Here is a 23,540-nt window from a genome sequence, read left to right as displayed (position 1 = left end):
GCAAGAGAATTAACATCCAAAGGCTGATATCTGGATTCTGTCATTGTTAGTACAGCATGGTGACTACTCAGTAGCTGAGCACCTATCACAATCTTCTTTATCTCTACAAAAATCTATGGAGATTGTTTCCTAATTATTGACTGAGTATACTGCAAATCTACTCACATTTCTTGGGGCCAAAATCTAGCTGTGGAATGTAATCTTTGAAAAGTTAAGTCATATAGATGCTCCCTAAAATCATAAGAGCACAGTGAGCATAAAAGACTGTACATCTCCAGTCTCAGGTGATCTTTGCATTCTCAGGCATGTAGGGTGGATAAGGGCTAATGACGAGGCATGAGGAAGTGTTGGGAAGAAGAGCAGCAGGTTCAGAGCTGATAGTGGGTGACTGGATGACAGAAGAGGAATTAAAAAGAGGAAGTCCAGAGGAAATTGGGTGACATGACATAGTGGAGAGAGAGATATGTAAATGAAAGGGATATAGCCCAAAAGAGGCAGTCCATGAGGGTACGACTAGGGATTTGGGAACTTAGTTCTCCCAGTACGGTTGTGGAGGTAGGTTTAGCCGTTTAGGAGCCTGTATGTGTGTTGGAGGGAGATAAGATGACTGCAAAGAAAGAAAGGAAAGGTCAAGAAACATTTGCCAAGGGATCCTGAATCTCCTGGGAAATCTGCCCAGCTACAGAAACTGTAATTCAGAGATATATTTAAACAGTGGGTGTTTCTTTTCATGTTACAAATAGGCGAGTGGCAGACACCACTGACTTGTTGACTTAATGTACCCTCTCTCCACACACACACACAATTTCAAAGCTTATAATATCTACTTTAAGGTGAGCTATGATGTTGCGCTGTCAAGTGGTGCTATTACCATAGAAACAGGGATAAACAATGACACCATCAGCACATAAACATGACCACTTTGAAATAGTTCCATTCGTTTCGATTGGTTTAATGACTCTATGTATTACTTAAAGACAGAAAGTTGGATTTCTTTGTGACCTCAAAGCATCACAACAACAATCTAAAGGGTAAGACAAAATCTAATAACTCTGTACAGATATCATTGAAATGTAATAATGCTGGTGACATTTCTAGTCAACATCATTATTGTCATCTTGTTCATCATTACGATCTCTGTCAAGAGTGCGTGGGTAGCCAGTCTTCACTGCCTTGACATGTACACAGTTCTCTGGGGAGAACATCATTTCTGTATCTTGCTAAGGACAGGGCTGTGCAGAAAACAATTTTTGGACTGATAGCTGCTGTGATTGTCCCTCCTTGTTCTTCTTGGCCAGGTCAGCAAATGTTTTGATGCCAGATTTCTTGACATGGCTGAAAAAGCTACTTGTCCCATTAGAATCAAGTGCACTTCTCACAAATCTCTGCACTTGTTCTTCACCAGCATCTGCTATTTTCAGTAGATAATCTTGTACATCTGATGTTACATGCTATACAGTAGATATGTTGATAAGCAACTCTGGATGCAATTCAGAGTCAAATTGTTTGTCATATGGTTGATGATATGACTGGTAAGAGCTGTAACATACTCATCGTCCCTCTTCATTGCAGAGGCAAGGACTTGTTTGTGGACTTTGTCTTCACGACTTCTTGTCAGGCCACTTCTTTCTGTGAAAGCTTTTGCATCTTCATAATACAAAGCTGTGTATTGTCATCTCTAACACTAATACTGACCTGTGTATAAATGTCACTGAATTAAAAGGCTAGTTTCTAGAATATTTCATGTAATGCCTGGGCAGTTACAAATTAAAATCTTTTGCCAGGCAAAGTAAAGGCAATATTGTACATACAAAAGCTTACAAAAGGAGATGCATTAGGAATTCACATACATTTTTATCTACCCACTACACAGTAGTGGGCATGCAATCTACTGCTACTGGTGCAGAACCTTCAGTGTGAGACTGATCTGGTCAGCAAATTTAAATTGAAAATATTGAAAACTATTATAATCATTTGTGAGTAAGGTTGCCAAGTTTGGTGGGACGTATTCTTGGAGGTTTTGCCACATGACGTAATCTTTAATTAAAGATTGATCTTTAATTCCTGGGGGCTCCAGGATGATCCTGGAAGGTTGACAACTGTATGAGATATTTTGACATTTAAAGATATGCAGTGTGAAAACATTTAATGTTAGTATAAAGTATCAACATTTAATGTTGATATTTGTCATTTTTGCTGTATGCTAAACAGCTTAATAATTTCTGAAAAAAATATTCTTGCCCATGTAAAACCAATAAAAACCGTTTACTACATTGTCATTTGGCAACTTTGACTAATAAGCACCATGTTACAGTGTTGAAATTAACGTAAACTGTAGTCATAGTCATGTTGCAGTGTTTCTTGGACTGTGCAAAAAATGACATGTTGTCATTTTGGGTTCCTTTGTTTCACCTAACCAACAGGCTTACAGCACCACTTGACAGCTCCACATCATACCTTGTCTAAAGGTACTGTGACAGGGTCAGGCCAGATGGGTACAGAAGAGTGATAGAAGGCAGATATATTAGCCCCAGGTTAAGTAGGTCCCCTTTCCCTGGGTAAGGTAACAGGGAAGGTTCCAGAACAATCAGGAGCTTTCTGGAAACAAGGCAGACAGGCTGATTAGAACACCCGCAGCCAATCAAGAAGCTGCTAGAATCAGTTTGTGGTGCGCATGTGAGGACCTGGGAGCAAGAGGCACCAGGAGCTGAGAGTAAGAGGGTGTGCTGCTGGAGGACTGAGGAGTACAAGCATTATCAGACACCAGGAGGAAGGTCCTGTGGTGAGGATAAAGAAGGTGTTTGGAGGAGGCCATGGGGAAGTAGCCCAGGGAGTTGTAGCTGTCATGCAGCTGTTACAAGAGGCACTATAGATAGCTGCAATCCACAGGGCCCTGGGCTGGAACCCAGAGTAGAGGGCGGGCCCAGGTTCCCCCGAAACCTCCCAACTCCTGATCAGACACAGGAGGAGTTGACCCAGACTGTGGGTTCCACCAGAGGGGAAGATCTGTGAGGCGAGCAAATCCGCCAATAAGCGCAGGACCCACCAAGGTAGAGGAGGAACTTTGTCACAGTACATAAAATAAACATCCAAACGATATATGATGTGGGTGTGTGTAGGGCAGTGATGGGCAATCTGCGGCCCAAATGCGGCCCACCAGGGCAAGCTACCGGCGGGTTGCCAGACAGTTTGTTTATATTTGCACGGCCGCCTGCAGCTCCTTGTGTAGGGTGTGTACATTAAACTCCAAAAATTTGGCCCTTTTTGGAGAATTGCTGCATGCCTAACAATGTGAGTACCTGGAAAATACTAATTTTTGTCAGATTATTAGTAGTTTGTTAAGAAGGAAATATTTTCATTTTAGAATTTAAACACTAGAACTAAATCAAAAGCCATCTGAAAAGCACTTGAACCTGAATGTCCCTCAGAGACCCATGCAGAGAAGGGTCCCTCTCCAAGCCGTTCTCTCCACCCCATGCACAGTGGGTCCTTCTCCCTCTTCTATGGATCCCACAAAGGCATTTGTACTGCAGATGTGAAAAGAGAAACTCAAGCAAGGTACGACAGAAAAAAAATATATTTTAAGGAGGAAGATTCTTGCAGCCTCTGATCAGTAATATAACTGCAAAGGAGTGTAAAAACTACTTTCTGAAATCAGGCCACAGCTGAAAGCTTTGCATGCTCTGGACAGTTACCCACTTCCAGTAACAAGTGACTTGCCTCAGCTGTTGTGCAATTCTGAGTTCTCATTTTAAACGTAACATTTTTGGTACTTCTCCCTCTCCTCTCCCTTTAATAATATCTCTGTGTGGGTGAGTACAAGACACAGCATGGAAAGGACTTACTTCATATACAACTTATTATGCTTGATCACAAGTTACGCAGGTGTTCTAAGGAACATACAGTCCCCATAGATAAAGAAAGCTGACATGGGGTAGGTATATGCTGGGTGACAGCCAGTCCTTAATTTGTGCCAGGGTTTAATCCTGGCACCTCTGGGCTTGCTGCATCAGTTATTAAAGTAAAAAAATTGCTTGAGCCCTGGCTCCTAATTGCTTAAGCCTCAGTATCTCTTTCATTACAAATTTAAGGACTGGTGACAGCCAAACTTACATTTGAGAGACACTGGTCTGCCATCTTGACTTTCTCAGTTTGGTCTTTAACACCAACAGCACAAAATTCTTTACCAATATGTACCCTTCTTTAAGTGAAATAGCATTGGGCCTGATTCCAATCCCACTTATAGTGGTGTAAATCAGGAGTTATGTCACTGAGATCATTGGAATTACATCAGTATTAAACCAGTGAGAAAACAGAAAGAAGCCCAAAGTCTTGGAAGAGCTAGAGATTCTCACAAGTGTGAACTTAGAGAGTTCTAAAGAGATCTAGCAAGTGGTTGCAGGTCAAGTGCAGTGGTTTGTTTCTGAAAAAGCTGCTGCAGATTTTCAGGTGCTGCAATGTCTTAAATTTACCCCCAGTTCATATTTAAAATGAAATAAATTAATTGAAAAAATAAGGACCAAAATCCAGGCCCTAGATGTGTGCACAAGCAACTGTCACAGAACCCCACAGGAATTCTGCCTGAATTGGGGAAGCAGCACACTTTCCTGAAGATGCTATGTTCTGATGGGGCATCTACCCCCAAAATGGAAGATAGTGGGGGAATGAGCTAGCTAATTGTTCAGTGACATTCCAGGAGCACAAACCAGAGAGGTGCTGAGATACTCTGGTGATGTGCACCGTATAAAAACCTACATAGGCTAGCATAGAAGAGACCCAAAACTGCTAAAAATGAGTCTGGAGGCCATTGGCTCCCCAGAAGACTGCTGACATCAAGATGGAGGATGCTACTTGTAGGTACAGATAACCCATGGAAACAGAGAGGGAATCCTACTGGTTTGTAACAAAATCAGAAATCATGTGAGCTTTCCTTGGTTTGAGTTTCATTATGAAAGGTTTGCAAAGCTTCTGCCACCACTATTTCCATTATCCAGAGACGGTGAACTTTCAGGTGCATGATTTGAACACAGAGGCTGGCCACCTGGATAAGGCCAGAATTGTAAAGGTTAATAATGCATTAATCATGAGAAATGTGGCGATGGAAGCAATGGAAATATATGTTCCCTTTGAGTGGTGACTTAAAAAGGAAGCATTGCTAAAAAGGAAAGTGAACAGAAGTACCATGTACAGTGCTACAAATAAGCTAATGATATTCTCCCATTTAGATTCAATCAGTAAGTAAAAATACAGTAAAGAGAAGAAGAGAGATTTTAAATGGAAAAAACATCTCTTTTTCAGGTTGCCCTTAGGGGTGGGCAAGGGGAGAATTTGTCGTGGGTGCTAACAACAGTTGGTTGGTGTTTTTCACTCATGTATCATACTTCAAAATTCCAGATGCCCTCAAAGTTGAATGAAGGTGGCTATGTGCTTGAGACTGCACCACTGAAGTCAAAGGGAGCTTTAACATTGACTTTAAAGGGTACAGTATCAAGCCCTATAAGCCTATGGGGTGAGTGAAGCCAAAAAGAAAAAAAGGACTGTATTTTAAAGGTGAGGGAAGAGTATGCCTGACAAAAATTATGAGCAAGATGAGTGCAGAATTTATTTGCTCTCAGAATACTCTCTAACCTAGGTAGTTCTCATCTGTTCCTCAAGCAGAGTTACTTTAACATCCATCTTTTAACATTCTTTTTTTTTTAAATGGAAGAGCCTTGATAGGTTGAACGTCCTTCATTTATTCCCTATCACAAACATCACTGTTTTCTTATCTGTGGGCATCTGCTTCTCCAGAAGATTTGTAGGTTTATTTCACCAGGGCTTTTGAAGTGATTATCTCAACTCAGTGAGCATTTTGAAAACTGCCCCAATTTTTGAACCAAGTTCTGGAAGTGCATACACAATTGACCTTGGAAAATGGGAAAGGGTAAAATAATGCATGGTCTCTGCTAAGGGTAGAAGCAGAAGCTTTACCCCTAGTTTGCACTAATAGTTTTCCACAACAATGTTTTTAACTACATGTGTGTCATTCCCTCACCTCTCTACAAACACTGATTCAAATTACATTTACCTATTATGAGCCAGCAGTTTCATGTCTGAATGTGCATCTGAACTGTAGGCGTCTGCATTTTTGTGTCACTCAAATGCATCAAATAGAGCTACTGATATGACACATATGATTTAATCCAACTCTTCCTGAGAACACTACTTTAGCTTTCTATATTCTTTTCTTGCTCGTATATGTATTTTATTTCCTTTTTTGATTTGTGCCCTCTAAAGCTGTTATGCCTCTTTGTAGTTCTTGCACATCTGTGATTTAAAGTTTTAATTATATTACTTATATTAAGGTGGATAGCTTAGAACAGAGAGAGAACACTGAGAATTCCTTCCTTTCCAATTCACCCACACAGGAGACAGTCAAAATTTGTCTGCAAAGTGCTAAGCGAAATTGTAAGAAGGCTAGTACTGTGTGAAGCAACCCAGCCCCCAGGGGTATGTGATGAGTTCAGTCATGGCCCTGTTTCACAGACTTCCATCCATCAGGAAACTGTCAAGCACCTGTGATGCGGAAGCACTGGCTCGACATTTTTAAAGATGTGCAGTACTAAGAGCCACTGTACAGCATGTTTCCCAAGCATACCTTGAACAGCTGTAAGGCCCTCCTCCACAGCACTCCAGCGCTGGAGGTGTTCCCCACTCTTTACAGTCCCACAGCTCTCCACAACCAGAATTTATTTCTAAATTAATGGATCTAGCAGACAAGATTCAAAATTACACATTGCACATTTGATTCACAGCTGGTTGTGTAAAAATGGGATTAAAGTGATAGTGATCTCAGTGATCTTTGATATTATATTTTTTAAAAGTCTCTGGGTAAATGTATTCTGCAGCTGGGAGTGTGCTGGTAGACAGACATGCCCTAGCTCTGCTTGAACTAGTATGCTAAAAATAGCAGTGTGGCCAGGGTAGTATGGGCAATGGGCTCAAGCCACCCATCCGTGTACAGTCACACATGACCCTCTGGGTAGGTACCCATGCTGCTAGCCTGAGCTGCTGCCTATGCTGCTGTGGCCATACTGCTATTTTTAATGCACTAGCTTGAGTGGAGCTAGCATGTGTCTGTCCACCCATGCTGGGAAGCAGGCACCCAGCTGCAGTGTAACATATCCTTTACGTCAACAAAAGGCTTAGCTCAGGCTTAGGGACAGTTCTTGCCAGGTACCATACATGGGTTAGTCTTTAACTGTGTTTCTGGTGCTACAGCAGCTACTCCAACTGGAGTAATAAATTTGTCTTGAACATGAAATATCTACTCCTTTAACTTGTACAAAATCCCACTGGGCAAAGCCAATCAAATCACAATTTCAGAGGTAGAGAACTATGGTTAATTTATTGTGGGTTCATGACTGCTTTTTCAATGCTGAGATGAAGCCCTGAAAGCTCATCAGTTAATGGTAACTACATTTATAGGCCTAAAAATCAGTTATTAATATGGATGTTGTCCTGAGATTTTTTTTTAAAATCCTGGAATAGTTTGAATCCATGGATATATAATGGCTTTTCAATTTTGAGGCATTAATTTAAATCCAACTCTGGCCTCACCAATTTAAAATATTTCTAATCAGATTGCTGTGATGGGAAACTTTTAGACAGAGAAGATTTAGTGCCATTAGGTCAGTTTCTCATGGAATAAACTCTCCTTAACCAAATACATACCAGCCTACTCATAGCTGTATCAGCTGAAAGTCTTTGCACACACTAATGATAGCATGAAGGGAATTAACTGTTACCTACCTGCAGTCTTTCTAAACCAAGACAAAGGCAAGTAAGTGAAACCAAATGGAAATATTATAAATCGGTGATCTCAGTATAAGACAGGTGCCTGGCAAATGAACATCCAAGCTCATCCTCTAGCTTTATTATTAAAACATTATGATTACTATCTTGCCAACTCTGCGCTAGGAGCTTCAGACAGCTAAGCAGAAAAGGTATCTTTCCCAAACTTACAGGATAAATACCTAACTTAAAAATCACAGGAAGGGACAACTGATACAAAGTAGTTCCCTGGTGCCATCACTGCACATTACATCATAAAACAGAGCACATCAATTTGATTAAAATGTTGTCATGGCATTTTTGGAAATTCTGGAGCTGGGTAGTGTTAGGAACAAATGACCTATAGGACATACTACGGGAAAAAATCGTCTGTCATTTGTAATATTGGGGTAAAGTGGGAATCTGCAAGTTGCTCTAGTGGTGACGTTTGAGACCTAAGAGATAGGATATTCACACTACTGAAAAAGGTCAAACTCCCAAATTTGAAATGATACATCAAGTAGAAAGAAAACAGGTTTACAAAACCAAAAAGGGCTAAATCCTGGGGAAAAGGAATTTGTTCTGAAAGAAAACATTACATGGCTGGGAAACACAATTGTCAGCACCAAATGATCAGGGTGTCTACACAGCTGGGCCATGGCTGCTACTACAGGGCACTAGGTACATGTTCTGAACTCTGTGGCTTGGGTTGGGTGATCTTCAGTGGCACCTACTGCACAAAGTTTCCTTCACAGTTTTGTATCTGAAACAGGCTAAGTAAAACAAAAACTGACTGTAATAAAAGACTGCTGATCAGAAAAGAATTTCTTAAAGGGGATTAGCACCCTTCAGACAAGAAAGGCAGCAGAATATAGTTTCAGCACTAAATAGCAAACTATTACTTGAGAAGAGGTGAAATTTCAACTTATACTTTTTCTCCAGCTGTGGAGACTGAATCTCAAAAGACATGAAAGTGAATTAGATGGATGGTGTGAAAAAAATATTTTAATTTGTAGCAGCTGTCCTGGCTTACTGTGAATTAATAAACACCTGCAGACAAAATTAAGATGCTTATTAAAGGTTGGTAAGTTTTTACAGCAATGATAATAATGAAAACTAATATAGTTTTCAAAGGTCTATTAGAATTTAAGCTAGATGCATTTGTTCTAAATAATAAATTATCCAGTGTTGTTCACTTCTGTTACTCAGACTGCACAGGCAGGAATACTCACACAGACACACATTGACATATGGCAGCACTATAATATAGAGTATCTTATATAGGAAGCACTACCATTATTAAAATCATTCATCCATTAGTGATTTTTCATTAAATTATCCTTTTCCACTGGTTCCTGGCCAAAACAAAGACAACAAAAAGTAAGATTTTATTTTAAAAAGAAAAAAAAATCAGTAGACAGAATTCCTGATGCAGCTACTGCTCACAGAGCTATGGTTGTAATGCAGTCTCCACTTCTCTGACACACAGTATATACATAAATGCCACATCACAAAACAGGTAGTTTGTTTCGCTTGTATTTTAATGGTGACATGCAACGTGCTTCATTACTTTGGGACATATTTTGCCCTGTCCACCTCCTTCTCCCTAGCATCCTACCATAGGCTGAGCCCAATCCTTGTTCCTGGTAAGTCAATGGCAAAAATCCATTAACTTTTGGCATAATGGTTCATCTCAAGGCATGCACATTTCTGTCTGAGCTACTTATATGGTGCTCATCACCACGGTATCTGAGCACCTCACAATCATTAATGGATATATCCTCACAACACCCCTGTGAGATAGAAATGTGCTATTATCCCATTTTACACATGGGGGACTTAGGTACAGAGAGGCTAAGTGACTTGCCAACATGGGAACTTAAACCCTGGTCTCCCAAATTCTAGGCTAGGACCTTAACCACTGGACCAGGCTTGAACATGTTTGGCTGGCTGCTCTCAGCCCCAAATTTCTCTTTTGAAAAAGAGGAAGGGAGGCACTCACCAGAAGGGCAGCAGAAAAACCCTTAAAAGAAGAAGGCATTACAATTTTTTTCACATGCTATTTCAAAAGTGCTCTATGAGAAACTAGCATTATTTAACTATTAGTCAGTTTCTTTAATTCCAGGTTCACAGTATCCCTTTAAAATGGTGACTGATAAAATATGAGTCCTGCTCACAGAAGGAACAGCACCTCTGCCTTTGGATGGCAAGTATGTTATACAGAGGCTTTATGCAGATCCTCTACCAGGCTTAGTGATTCTATGGTCATGCTTGTATGTCTGCATTCTTACAGCATCAGAGTACTATTCAACACTGCCAAGGGGGCCTAACTGAACACCAAAAAAGTCAATGTTACTGTAAAGACTTGCTCCACCTACTTCTTTACGCGCTGAGTGAACTCAAACCATTTGGAAACAAAAAGTCATTTTAAGTTGCTCAGTTGTTTATAATCAACACACGTAATGTAGCCAATAATACTGAGAACTTTATTTTTAACCATCTTCAATTCTAAGGAAACTGAGTCATAACATAAACCTACTGCCTGTAGTTCAATTTTAATCCACAAAAAAAGCTTCCTATATTTTATAATAGTGGGTCAGATCCTGTGCAATGTCCAAGGCCCTGAAGGCCCTAATATAACAAAACTTCCATCATTTGATGACCCAGAAGAGGGCAGGCAGAGAGGAAGGTAAGGAGGACTCTACAATCCCAGCTTCCTTGGACCACACATGATAGTTTAGTTTTATTTCTTTTCTAAAACTTTCTTTCGTGATTAAAGTGTACCTGGGGTTTGGCTGGTTCAGAGAACCAGAGCAGACTCTAGGCATAAGCAGACTAAGCGTTTAGGGCCCCAAGCAGCTCAAGGTGGCCCCCTATTAATTATTAGTATATGTTATGCATGTTGGGCCCCCCCCAAATATTCCTGCTTAGGGCCCCCAATGGGCTAGCACCGGCATGCAGAGAACTGTTAATCATCAGTCCTGTATCAAAGAGTCCTGTGGCACCTTATAGACTAACAGAAGTATTGGAGCATGAGCTTTCGTGGGTGAATACCCACTTCGTCAGATGCATGTAGTGGAAATTTCACTACATGCATCCGACGAAGTGGGTATTCACCCACGAAAGCTCATCCTCCAATACTTCTGTTAGTCTATAAGGTGCCACAGAACTCTTTGTTGCTTTTACAGATCCAGACTAACACGGCTACCCCTCTGATACTTGACAGTCCTGTATGTATATACTGTTATTCTGGGAGTTACCAGATGAGGCTGTTAAACATAGCCCTGCAAATTCTGAGTGTGCAAGCAGTGTACACTTTGAAGAAAGGCTGTATTGTTGTTATTTCTGTGCTGTAGTTTCTTTTTTGGGGAGCTGTTGCAAGCAGCAAGAGCTCTCTGCCTTAATCTTCCTAACCATAGTCAACTCTTGGTACAGGGTTGCTTCCTGGGAACTAAGCATTCATGTTTGGTCTGAGATTCCTGAAAATGAGGATTGCTGCGTGCTGTTTGTGACTGTCTCTGTTCCAGATGTATATAGTGTAAACAAACAAGTGGTACTGTGAAAATACTCCACATTTCTGATTTCTCCTCTGGGGGAAACTGACCTGCAAAACCACAAATTCTACTACTGTTAGGCAGAGGGGTGACCCATAGATAGACTGATTGATCTCAATTTCAAGGTGAAATAGATTATGAAAGAAAAATCAATACAGCTCTCTCATATTTATGGCTGTCTGTCTGTACAGGTCTCTGTGTGAGAGACTTCAGTGGGGTTCGCTGGGATGTGAGATCAGGGAAGAATTAGGAGGTAGAAGGGGAAGAGAGAGAAGTCAGTGATTTGTGTTTCCTAATCTATTTCTCAGTAAGAATGAGATCATGAAATTTTGATCCAGGGTCTGAATGGAAATACGGTCCTTCATGGATATGGTTTAAAATTTCAAAATATTAGACACGCTGAGGATTCATGTAGGTAGATAAACACTATTTTAATAAAAGTTCAGGGAGAACAAGGGATTGCCTGGATATGCATGCCCTGCATATCACTGGCTGAGGAGTGACGTTTGATGCAAAGCAGTTATTGTCAGGGTTTCAGTATACTGACATTTCCTTTTGAGAAAGGATCAGGAAAAAAACTAGCTCTTAGGGAGTGTAGTGAGGTGGTGTGGTTCCCTGCCACCCTGGAGAGAGACGAGCCCCTACAGACACCAGAGTGGGCAGAGCCAGGGAGCTCTGAGTCCGCCCCCGAGAGGGTCAGGTGTTGCCCCAGAAGTATAAAGGCCTGACCTCAGGGCTCACTGGGGAAGCAGCTGCCGGGGAGGCCAGACGCATCCAGCCATTGGGAAAGCACAGCAGCCTGCGGAAAACCCGAGGACTGTCCCGACCTGCCCCGCACCAGCTTGACCAGTGCGAGAAGACCCAGCGATATCATGTGAATCTATTGAAAACATGGTGGGAGCAGGAGGGCCTATTCATTAACCCTTACCCACCGGAACCAGAGTTGGGTCCCCGCGAACTCCTGACAGAGGACCCCGCAGGCCCCCAGCTTGGCGACACGCTCACAGAGGAGCAGCGAAAGCAGGCTCAATGTCTCCTGCAGGCTGTCACGGTCCTACCCAGTTACACAACCCTGGTCCATCATGCCATCCAGACCGAACCGGGGAAGATAATCCGGGAGATGCCCAGGCCTCTGCCACACTGAATGCGGCAGGAAGTCGAAGAGGAAGTACAGGCCATGCTAGCCCTAGGAGTCACTGAGCCATCGCAAAGTGAGTGGCACAGTCCAGTGGTCTTGGTACCCAAGCCCAATGGAACACGGCGCTTCTGTAAAGACTTCCGGCAGGTCAACGTGATCTCAAGGTTCGATACATATCCTATGCCCCGTGTAGATGAACTGCTCGGTCACCTAGGGGAGGCCTGTTTCATCACCACCCTCAACCTCAGTAAGGGATTTTTAAGTCAGTAAGTGGTACTGCAGATCCCGCTCGACCCCATCTCTAAGGAGATGATGTTCGCCACCCCAACGGGACATGGGGCCCCAGCGATGTTCCAATGACTAATGGATTGCCTTCTACAGCCCCATCAAGACTATGCATCGGCGTATTTAGATGACGTCGTAGTCTACCGTCACCAGTGGGAGGACCACCTGGAGTGCATAGCCGTGGTCCTGAGATCCCTGCGAAAGGCGGGCCTAACGGCCAATCCAAAACAGTGTTGTATTGGGTGCCTGGGCACCTGACTCACCAGTGCCCCGCCCTGACCCAGGGCCTAGGCTCACTGTGTTTATTTGTACCTTTACTAAGGCCACAGAGGAAGACTCCCATGGCCAGACTAATTCCCTGCAAGAGCTATTCCGAAAGGTAGTGAGGCGGTGTGGTTCCCTGCTGCCTCGGAGAGAGACGAGCCCCAGCTAGCCTCTACAGGGAGCCCAAGATCTTACAGATCCCAAGCCAAGCTTCAGTCATGATAACCAACATTCTGTCAAAGAATGTACTTGACCAGACCTTGTATCATTAATAGCGACAGTCATCACCAAATATAACAAGTAAGAAATGTGACAGCAGATTGGAAAAAAAACAGGCTGACAAAAGGATCTCTGTCACTGAGCTGACTCCACCTGCCTACTGGGAACATGGGCCAGTAAGACGATGGGCCAGTAAGACTGGGGGCCAACATCCTAGAGTTGCTCAGTGCCTCAGTGTCAGCCGTGCCTTCCTCAGAGCTGAGATGCTGGGAATGTGGGTTCTGAGACCGCAGCCACAGGAGGAGGAAGGCATGATCTTGTCTTTCCTTTCTCTTACCCTGGCTCATAGAAAGGAAGGTGGATTCAGGGTTAGAGTTCAGGCCTGGACTTGGGAAATTCACTGTTTTGCTATGGATTTCCTTTGCGACTTTGGTCAGGTCACTTAGTGTCTCTGTGTATGCCTCAGTCCCTCATCTTTAAATTGGGATCATAACACTTCCCTACTTCATTGGGATGTCGTGAGCTGCTCAGACACTATGGTAATAAAAGTCATATAAGTACCTAAGAGAGGCGAATGAACGAAAGGGAATTTTTTTTAAAGGGTCAGAGGGGTAGCCGTGTTAGTCTGGATCTGTAAAAGCAGCAAAGAATCCTGTGGCACCTTATAGACTAACAGACGTTTTGGAGCATGAGCTTTCACCCACGAAAGCTCATGCTCCAAAACGTCTGTTAGTCTATAAGGTGCCACAGGATTCTTTGCTACTTTTTTTAAAGGGATGATTTTGGCTTCACCCTGATGTCCAACAGCCTGTGACCCACCTTTTCCTCATGGCCCCAGTGCCAAGAAACAATGCTCTCAGTGACTTTCAACAGCTGACTCTTTGCACTGAAGAGAAACTATTATTTCAACAAGTTTTCTTTCTGAACGGGTCACCCTTACCATAGTGTTCTACCGTAAACAGCTGAAAACACTGCAACTAGAAGTATTATTCCTACTGTACCTGAGGGCATTGCAGTAGTAGTTTTAACAGGCATATAGACACCTAAAAAGCTTGACTATAACTTTGAATTGTCTTAAAAATGGAACCGTTTTTAACATGGTCTGATGTGATTTGAACAATGGGGTTTCCAACAACTTGCTAATTTTTAGCTTAGAGCAGGTAATACCTTTGGCCTGGTATAAACATCTCCCCTTAAGCTGTATGCATGCGGAAGAGTGTCATGCATGGATCATGCCCTGAGGATGAAATATGTATGATGGTGTATGTGGGCATGTGCACATACACTGCACCATCCTGTGGACCCTGCAAAGGACATTAGAGCTATGGTCTGTGCAGGGGACGGAGGAGAAGACTGGCCAGGAGGGGGGAGCAGTGGTTGAGTGAGGGGTGTACATGAGTCATGTGGCTGGCCCCAGACTCCTGTGCTTCCCAAGGATTTGCCAGGTCTGGGTGCACAATATCCTATGAAATAGTTCATAGCATGACTATGTGGGAGGAACGCTGCCTGGGATTCTTATGGAGATTTCCTCCCCTCCTATGGATTTTAATGATTTGGGACACTGAAAGGATCTGCATGGAGAATCATATTCTACCTCCTACAATAACAAGTATTTTTTAAACCTTTTTTACTGCTTCCATGGGCTTATATCTAATGGCCAAACACTGTAGTTGTTAATCAGGTAAAACATATATTGACTCCCAAGACTGGCCCTACCACTGGAATGAGCGCAGTGGTTGAAAAGGTCCCAGACTCTAGAGAGAAGTTGGATCAAAACAGTAGTGCAGTGCCTGTGGAAAAAGATATTGTCATAAATATCTACATAGCATCAAATTCCACAATACTTTCTCCAGGCACTTTGAGCTCTTCTGGTTCAGATAGATATTTACTTGGTACAGAGTGGTAAAAAGTTTCAGAGATGTGTTATGTTTTGCTCAGCTGTCCTTATATGCTGTCAAAGTCCTGCCATCCCCTGGTCCTTTATGGATCTGTTTCATTTTCCACTTCTCTGGATGCAGATTTACTGATTTTTTTTAAATATAAAGAACATCTAAGAGCTTTGGTGAACACACATGGAGAGCTACCAGTGCAAAGCTCTTGCAAGGGAAAGAAGCAAACAGGAGACATATATAGAATAAATATTTCTGAGCTATACATTTTTTATGGCTGATGAATGGTAGGAAATTATTATATTTTTCTCTGGAAAATTCAATAAAAACTGTCTAGATCAGGGATCGGCAACCTTTCAGAAATGGTGTGCCGAATCTTCATTTATTCACTCTAATTTAAGGTTTCAGGTGCCGGTAATACATTTTAACGTTTTTAGAAGGTCTCTTTCTATAAGTCTAAAATATATAACTAAACTATTGTTGTATGTAAAGTAAATAAGGCTTTTAAAATGTTTAAGAAGCTTCATTTAAAATTAAATTAAAATGCAGAGCCCCCCGGACTGGTGGCCAGGACCCAGGCAGTGTGAGTACCACTGAAAATCAGCTTGTGTGTCGCCTTCGGCACCTGTGCCATAGGTTGCCTATCCCTGGTCTAGATCAAATTCTCTGACCAGATACTTGACTATGAAAAGCACCTGGAAGCTAACAATGTAAGCCAAAGTTAAAATCAAGTCTTTCTCTCTTTTCTTTCAAGGGTGTTTGTGTGAAGCAGGAAAGGATCCTGACAACCAATCTGGAGTTTAAATACATTTTGTGGAAGTTTCTTGTAAACCAGAAAAGTAAATATACATGTTTTGTTCCATTAAGGATCAAACACAAATCCTACAGGGCTTCCCTCATCTGAAGTCCAAAGATGTATAAAGAGGCTCTTTTTCATCAAGTTACGGAGAGGGAAGCAGTACAGTACAATATATAATTCTCTCAGTTTTAGCCTTCTTCCTGCAGTTCATGTGCCAGTTTCTGGAACCCCAGTCTGGCAGCTCTTCACTGCTTGGCAAAGCAACCAGAAAATCCCTTTCATAGGGGGAATCCCTAAGTGGCATAGAACTTGCTACTGCTCCTTCTCAGCATAGGGCCTGCAACTGAAAAAAAGGGGTGTGATCAGAGAACCTCTGCACTGCAGCTGTTTTTCTTACAGCCATTTGCAGCTGGGTGTAAATTAGAGCAGTCTTCAGGCTGCCGTGATTTATGCTGGGACTAAACTTGTTCCTGACTAGCACCAGAATACAGGGGACTACAAATAAGGCATACAACCTTCTTTGCCCTTCCCCTGTTCCGAGCTGCCTCAAGCACAGATTAGCGTCTAGGACCCTAACTCTTGGTATCAGACTCATCTCCCAACAGCACATCCCCATTAGAATGTTAATGGACTAGTTACCTTCAAATATTTGAGTCCAAGGAAGATATCTGTGCTCACAGGGAAAGGGTTCACTCCTTCTCCAGTGACTTCTGGCCAGCAGCCATACACCCTGTCACAGGCTGGAATGATTTTTTTCCTCTGACCATTACTTTTTTAAAAAGTGAAGGTCAGGTTAGACTATTTTGAAGTCAGACTAGGTCTATTTCTTTTCTGCTTCCTAAAGATCAACAGGACATTTTCCAGGTCTGCTAAACTCAAGCAGGTGGCAGGTGCAGTGTTCAAGGCTAGTATCAATGCCTGCTGCCTGGCCTTGATCCCTCAGGAGTCCGCAATCCCACCCTAGACTGTTGCCTTTCTTTGAAAATGGGAAGGATGTCTCCAGTCCTCTCTGCCAGCCTACCAGCTGCTTAGGTCTTCTTCCTATGGTCCCCCATCCCATGGTCATTGACCTTTTCTTGCCCATGGCAAGTCAGGTTCCCCTCCCTCGCGTCTTCTTTCTGAGTCACCACAAAGGTTGTTCCCCCAATTTAAAGCACCCAGTGGGAGAACTGCTGCTGGCCATACCTGGTTCAAATGACAGAAATAGCAACTCTTAGTGGGGGATTGGACATCTGGGGAAAAAGGGAATCCCAAGACCATCCTTCCTTTCTTTCCTCTTTTTTAAGACCAAGATTGGTCATTTACCCGCTCTCACTTTTCCCCTCTCCCCTCCAAATATCAGGGGTTCCATCAACTATTTAAAACAAAAGGTACACATCAACTTTGTGTTTAGGTGCCTAATTTCTGGGAATTTGGCACCGAACTGCCAGTGGAAATCTACCCCAAACTCTATTTACTAGACAATGAAGACATCAGGTTGGCATTTTATTTGAGCCTTCTTATTTTCACTGGAAAAATCATCATTGCATTAGCCACCACAATACTATACTTGTGTTTAACAATCCAATTCAACTCTGCACTCACATAGCTTCTAGTGGTCCCCTGCCCCCACCCTGTCCAGGTTTTGTTTTTTGTTATGGTTAGTGACAGTTTTTGGTTTCTATGGTTTATCAACGGTTTCCCTTACCCACAGCATCTATTCCTCTGAATGAAAGTCTGGCATGATTGGAAGCTGGAAGGAAAACCACAACTGAATGGCCAGGCACACACTTAACACTTATCTCTAACCACAGACTGATACGGTTACTGGATTTGACTAACGGCTATCAATCAGCCCAACTGTAGACACTTGAGAAGATATCATCCAGCAAAGCCTAGCAGGAAAATGTGAGCTAAACAGCAGCATTATATATTTTATGTAGGGTCTGTCTACCCTGAATGACAATGTCACTGTCCTGAGACCTCTTACCTCTTTTTTTTCCTGCTTGATAACCTCAGACTTACTCTGATTGTTCACCCTTCCTTCTCTTCATTAATGTGCATATGTGCTGTATCCAGAGTCAGTGGGAGTTTTGCCACTGATTTAGGATTGATCTGAAAACACTGTTTGTCAACATACTAAAACAACATGGACCAGTGCACACTTCTGCCTTTCCTTTGTCTGTTAGTAGGGCTTCAGTGAAGATGTCACTGTTATCCTGTCAGACTGGGAAAACAAAGGGTTAAATTAGTGGCCTAGGTTCAGCCAGTCTTGATTATATGAATCCAAGAGTCCAGTAGAAATTTTGGAAAAAAAATCTCTCTGATAGACTGGCCACTTGTCTGGGGAGGAAAAAAAATCCTGTTTCATTAGGTCTGGTTTGGAAAAACCATCAGCCTCCCACACATCCATATGCACATGAATGGCAGAGGAATAAAGGAGAAAAAGTGCAGAGTACAGAAATACTGAATGCTGACTGGATCTTTCCAAGGGATGAAACCTTCTCCCAGTACAGTTGCTCTGGTCTGTGGTGAACTTTTATGGCACTTGCACTTAAATCATTCTTGTAACAAAGCAAGATAATTTCCAAAAATGGCAAAAACTCACTCAGGCCAAAACTGTATCATACCTTGGTTCAAAGGTTGCAAATTGAGCTGTGGAGTTATTACAACTATAGGCAGCACTGTCCACCTTTATTTTTCTAAAACAAAAAAACAAGTTTTGTTTTTAAGTTTTTCTGCCACCAATACCTAACTGAGACCAAACAGATACTTGCTAAATGTGTTTTTGTGCTCTTGGTCCAGTAGATACGCTGGTTTAAATTTTATTGTAAAACACAAGAGAATATGATTTCAAACTTTGTGTTTGAAACTGGTTGCATGATAAAGATACCAGTTTTCTCTTAAACCTCATTTAAGGAGTCTGCCACTTTACAGGGAAACCGGTAGTTCTGAGCAGGATTCATAGACATGTCTTTGCATGGCTAATTTTTACCTAGGATGCTGCACCATCTTAGTTTTTTTTATCCTCTCCCCTCAATATCCAATCAGAGATGTCTCCCTTTTCCTTATTTTCTCTTATCCTTTCACTCTTGCTGTCTCTACTCCTTTTACCTTTTCTGATATTTACCGTTTTGAAAAGCACCTGATGGCCCTGTTCTCTCTCTGCTTCGGGGTGGCATTTCAGAAATCTGCCCAAGTTGAATTGGGAACCTAGAAAGATATGTTTTAGGGTAAGATCTGCAAAGAGAGGAAGAGCTGACTATGCAGAGAGATACAGGAAGGCTGTAAATAAACTGAAATACTCCAGCAGTTCCACATCTACAGTGCAGTGCGCACCAAGATAAGGGAGGAATCAGTGACCAGATATTCTCAAGCACAGGGATGCATCTGACAAAAGAACTAGCATGGGTCTGAAATGAGACCATATGGGAAAAAAGGACTCTGGAGATGTTATTACTGACACATGTATCAAAGATTAAAAAAGGAACATGGGCTCCACTCATCCCATTCCTATGTTACCAACACACATCAGGCGAAATCCTGGCCTCACTGAAGTAACTGCACAACTCACTTTGACTTCAGTGGGGCTAGGAGTTAATCCATAATGTGTGTACGTAAGAAGTGGTGGTAAGGGGAACTCAGTGAAGAATGACTCACAGTACAGCACACAACTACTACCAATAATCGTTATGGCATAAAGACCAAGGGTGAAATTCTGCCCCATTAAAGTCAATGTGAGTTTTACCACTGAGTTCAACGGGGTCAGGATTTCACCCCAAGCATGTTACAGGTACACTTCTGTCATCTCCTCCCCTCTGGGTCTGCGCTGAGTGCAGGTCAACTAGGCCACAAACTCTTCAACCACCTTCTTCACCCTTCACTGAAACACGTGTTCTAGGGAAGCAATAAGCACTGTATTGATAAAGATGAGCTGGTATTCTGGTGCATGGTACTTTGTGGCTAGTGTTATGCTACATGATGCTTTATTGTTGAAACATATCCACTTCTGCAACCACATCAAAATTTTGTATAATTTCAGCTGGAATGACGAAAAAAAGTTTTCTAACTGATGACAGGCTGTTACTCATATAACTTGCAATTTAGATCACCCGTGCCAGGCCTGGCACAAAGTTTTGTGTATATCCTTGAACTCGAGCCGATGGGGAAGTGCCTTACAAAACATTAAAAACCTCTACTATTGATCTATGATTAAGGCTGATTCAGCAGAAAGTTATATTTCATTCACACCAATCTGAAATGAGACCTATACTCTGGCTAATCCAAGCACAACCAGTCTGTTGCAGCCTTTGGGCCATTGTAAGCACTATGAGCCGGATTCTGATAGCCTTGCTTCTGGTTAGTATCCTATTCCCAGAACGGTTCCAATGAAGGCAATGGGACTATTTGTGGAGTATGATAGCCTTACTCAGACTGAGTAGTATCTTATAACACAAATAGTTCCATTAACTTTTTAAAAATTATTCTGGGAATGAGACACCACTCAACATGAGTAAGGCAGGCTATCAGAATCTCAGCTGATATAAAGAGATCAGAACATCAGTTAGAAATGACAGAAGTTTAAAAACATTTTCAAGTGAAAGCAAACGAGAATGGGGGAAGGAACAGAAAATAAGTCTCTGGTGATTTGGCAAAAAGAAAAGGATGGCTGGAATGCTGGACCAACAGGTAAACTTAAAAAAAACCAAAAACAACTCTCCTACTCTTACCCCCTCAATGCCAGATGAAAAGCAGATGGGTAGTGACCTAAGTTCACTGCTATTTTTCAGCAGAAGTAGCTGCTTCACTTATTGAATGTTTTGGAAATAATACATGGGAGTTTGCAAAATTTTACAGTTTATTGCCACCATGTTCACAGTAGAATAGATTCTCTTTTGCAATTTATTAAGGATGTTAAAAAGACAACATATATCATACAAAGGTTATTGCAAAATTAACTTAATGCAACAATCCATAAAGAAGATATTCAATGCTATTCACTGCAGTTTAATGACAGTGAAGCCTTAAATTCTGCTTATGACATATGTTGGGCTCCTGCATGTTCAAATATCTTAATCTGTAAATCATAATGTTACTAATTAAACAACGTAGCACATATACACTTGGCAGATTCCTGACATACACAGTTTTTGACTGTCTCCCAGATTTAGGACTGAGAATGTCAAACTGACCCTGTCTTTGGCAGGGACAACAGAAGGCCTGGTTGTATCAAACTCTGCTTCAAATCAAATCTTATTTCTACTAAAAATCTGCCATTTTTTACCCTTAACCCAATATCTGAATTTGCACAATTGTTCCTAATTCAATTGATCATGTTAGATTTTTGGATTTGGAGAGTGAGTGCTGTGTTATAAAAAATGAAAATTTAATTCATAGGGTTCACATAAGGCAATTTTATATGGTTTATACAAGACAATATTTCATCTAGGACAGTGCTATAAAATAGATGACAGGTTTTTTGAGCAAATCATAAAGCGTTCTCTGTTTGGTTGTTTGTCATGTTTTACACTCATTGTCAATGCAAAAATGAAACTTTTTTTTATTCTGCAAGTGAAATCTTGGAAAAATCAGTGTCATTGTGAACCTTATATGGAATAAAACTTAGTATCTAAAAGTTGCAATGGAGGATTTAACTGAAACTCCTAAAATCCACATTCTCCTTTTCTCTCATTTTCTGATCTCATTTATGAGTCACACAGAGGGTGGAGTGTAGTAAATCTACTCTGGCCATTTGACTAGGCAATAAGCCCAAGAACAAATATTTTTCCATATGTTACATTAATAAACAGTGAAATCCCAAAGTCTTTTTGCAAGGCTTCAACTAGCATTTTGAACTTCATATATCGCAAATTCATCTTTGTCAAGAGGTATTGCTATCACATTTTTGTTTCTAGAGGTCCTTGTACTGTGGCTACACCTTTGTAATTTGTAAAAAACGGAATATTCATTTTTAAGCTCAAAGGTGAGCCATTTTCCTTTAGATTTTCATATTCATTTATTTAAAAGGTACATCATTTTATTTCACAGTAGCTGTTCCAAAATGGTGTATGAGGTTTCTGTAGGCACATCACCAATAGGCTGTATGATAACACCATATAATTCTTCCAGTAGTTTCTGGTTTTCATCCAAAATGCATTACATGGGATAAGAAGATCAAGTAAGTATAATACGCCAAGAGAATACTGATAGTTAATCTAACAGAATCAGTCAAAAGTAAGTCTTACTTCTGACTACATTGAAGTTTTACTACCTACATTACCCTAGACATTGTCAAAACAGTTTATTCTTCAAAAACTCCTACCTCAGTCTGTTTCTAGAAATTGACATTACAGTGACTTTCCAGATCTCAAGTATGCCAAGAGATGACTACAAGCAAACATCTGGAACTCAAAAAGCACAAACTCCAGAAGTAAGACGACCGTATGGAAGGCTATGTCCTTCCTTTCTCAAAACAAATTATTTCCAGAACCTCACAATATAGACCTCTGTCCATAGACCCTTCAGGCCCTACTTATCTATATCTCAGCCATCTGGATTCAGGTGTTATGTTCTTGTTACAGTGTTCACATGTGCTTTTGTAAAAGAAAACAATGTTTTAAAAAGGGCTGTGGGAGACTCACTCCTCAGAAAAAAAGAATCCAAGATGGAAGTCACAACCCTGAGTTTATATATAATGGGCTTTTACAGTTCCAACTGTAAATAAAAAATGCTTCCAATCTTTTACTGCATACAGTGTTACAATATATAGTACTGTATATTTCTGCACAATTTTCACATTAAAAAAATGATGATAAAACAATATTTCTTACTTCCGACGGAACATTTCTGCAAATATGCAGCCAACACTCCAAAGATCAACTGGTGTTGCATAGCTGGATTGAAGCAAAACTTCAGGAGCTCTGTACCACAGAGTGACAACCTGTAAAACAAAGAGGAACATATTAGGAGAAATATTCAATTGCAGAAATACCAGCTGGGTTGTCCAGTGACCCAGTTTGTCTTAAACTTGTACAGTCTCACACACTAAGGATGGTCAGGTTTGATCATTGCTTAGATGACAGTCCTCTTAGGAAAATCCAGGTGCTGCCAGAAGTGGTGTGGAGGAGTCAATAGGTGGGATTATTCCTTCTGAATCGTGGTATTAGAAGGCACTGTACACTCATTTAAAGATGAGTCAAAAAACCTAGTCCCAACTCACTTATGGCTATTAGAGCTTCCATGGCATATTCTGCAGAAGTAGGGATATTAAGTGTGGTGTCTTGACCAAATTCCAACATGATTAATTATATTCTACTGACCTAAATCTCCCTGAATTCTCTCTCTCTAAAATCTACTGATCTGGAGACAAATTGTAAATTGTCATATCTCTACGGAAGTCAGTCCTCCAGGGACTGTGTCTTATAGGTACTGCGATGTACTAGGGGCTGCGTGAGTAATGCAAATTGGGCTCACAAAGAGCAACCAGACAGTTAATATTTATCACTTTGTTTCCCCACCATAGACCTAGATACAGGTACAGGCTCTAACTGTACACATTAAAGACTAAAGCTAAATTATGAACCTTCCAGCATGTCTGCACC

General features: G+C 41.4%; 1 protein-coding gene across 8 annotated transcripts in view; it reads right to left on the bottom strand.

Annotated features, from left to right (window-relative positions):
• Positions 1-23,540, bottom strand: part of CDK6 (cyclin dependent kinase 6) — a 180,068-nt gene that overhangs the window by 17,943 nt on the left and 138,585 nt on the right. For 7 of the 8 annotated variants that reach the window (XM_045003114.1, XM_045003117.1, XM_045003115.1 and 4 more), the window contains one exon: positions 22,770-22,879. In XM_045003114.1, the coding sequence (XP_044859049.1) occupies positions 22,770-22,879 (110 nt within the window). Of the gene's footprint in view, positions 1-19,069; positions 19,153-22,769; positions 22,880-23,540 lie in introns of all 8 variants that reach the window. The other variant, XM_045003118.1, reaches the window with a different exon arrangement.

The sequence above is a fragment of the Mauremys mutica genome, chromosome 2, assembly GCF_020497125.1.
Source record: "Mauremys mutica isolate MM-2020 ecotype Southern chromosome 2, ASM2049712v1, whole genome shotgun sequence".
NCBI classification, from domain to species: Eukaryota; Metazoa; Chordata; order Testudines; family Geoemydidae; genus Mauremys; species Mauremys mutica.
The sequence above is the reverse complement of the archived record's forward strand: the minus strand, read 5'-3'. Positions and strand labels throughout refer to the sequence as shown.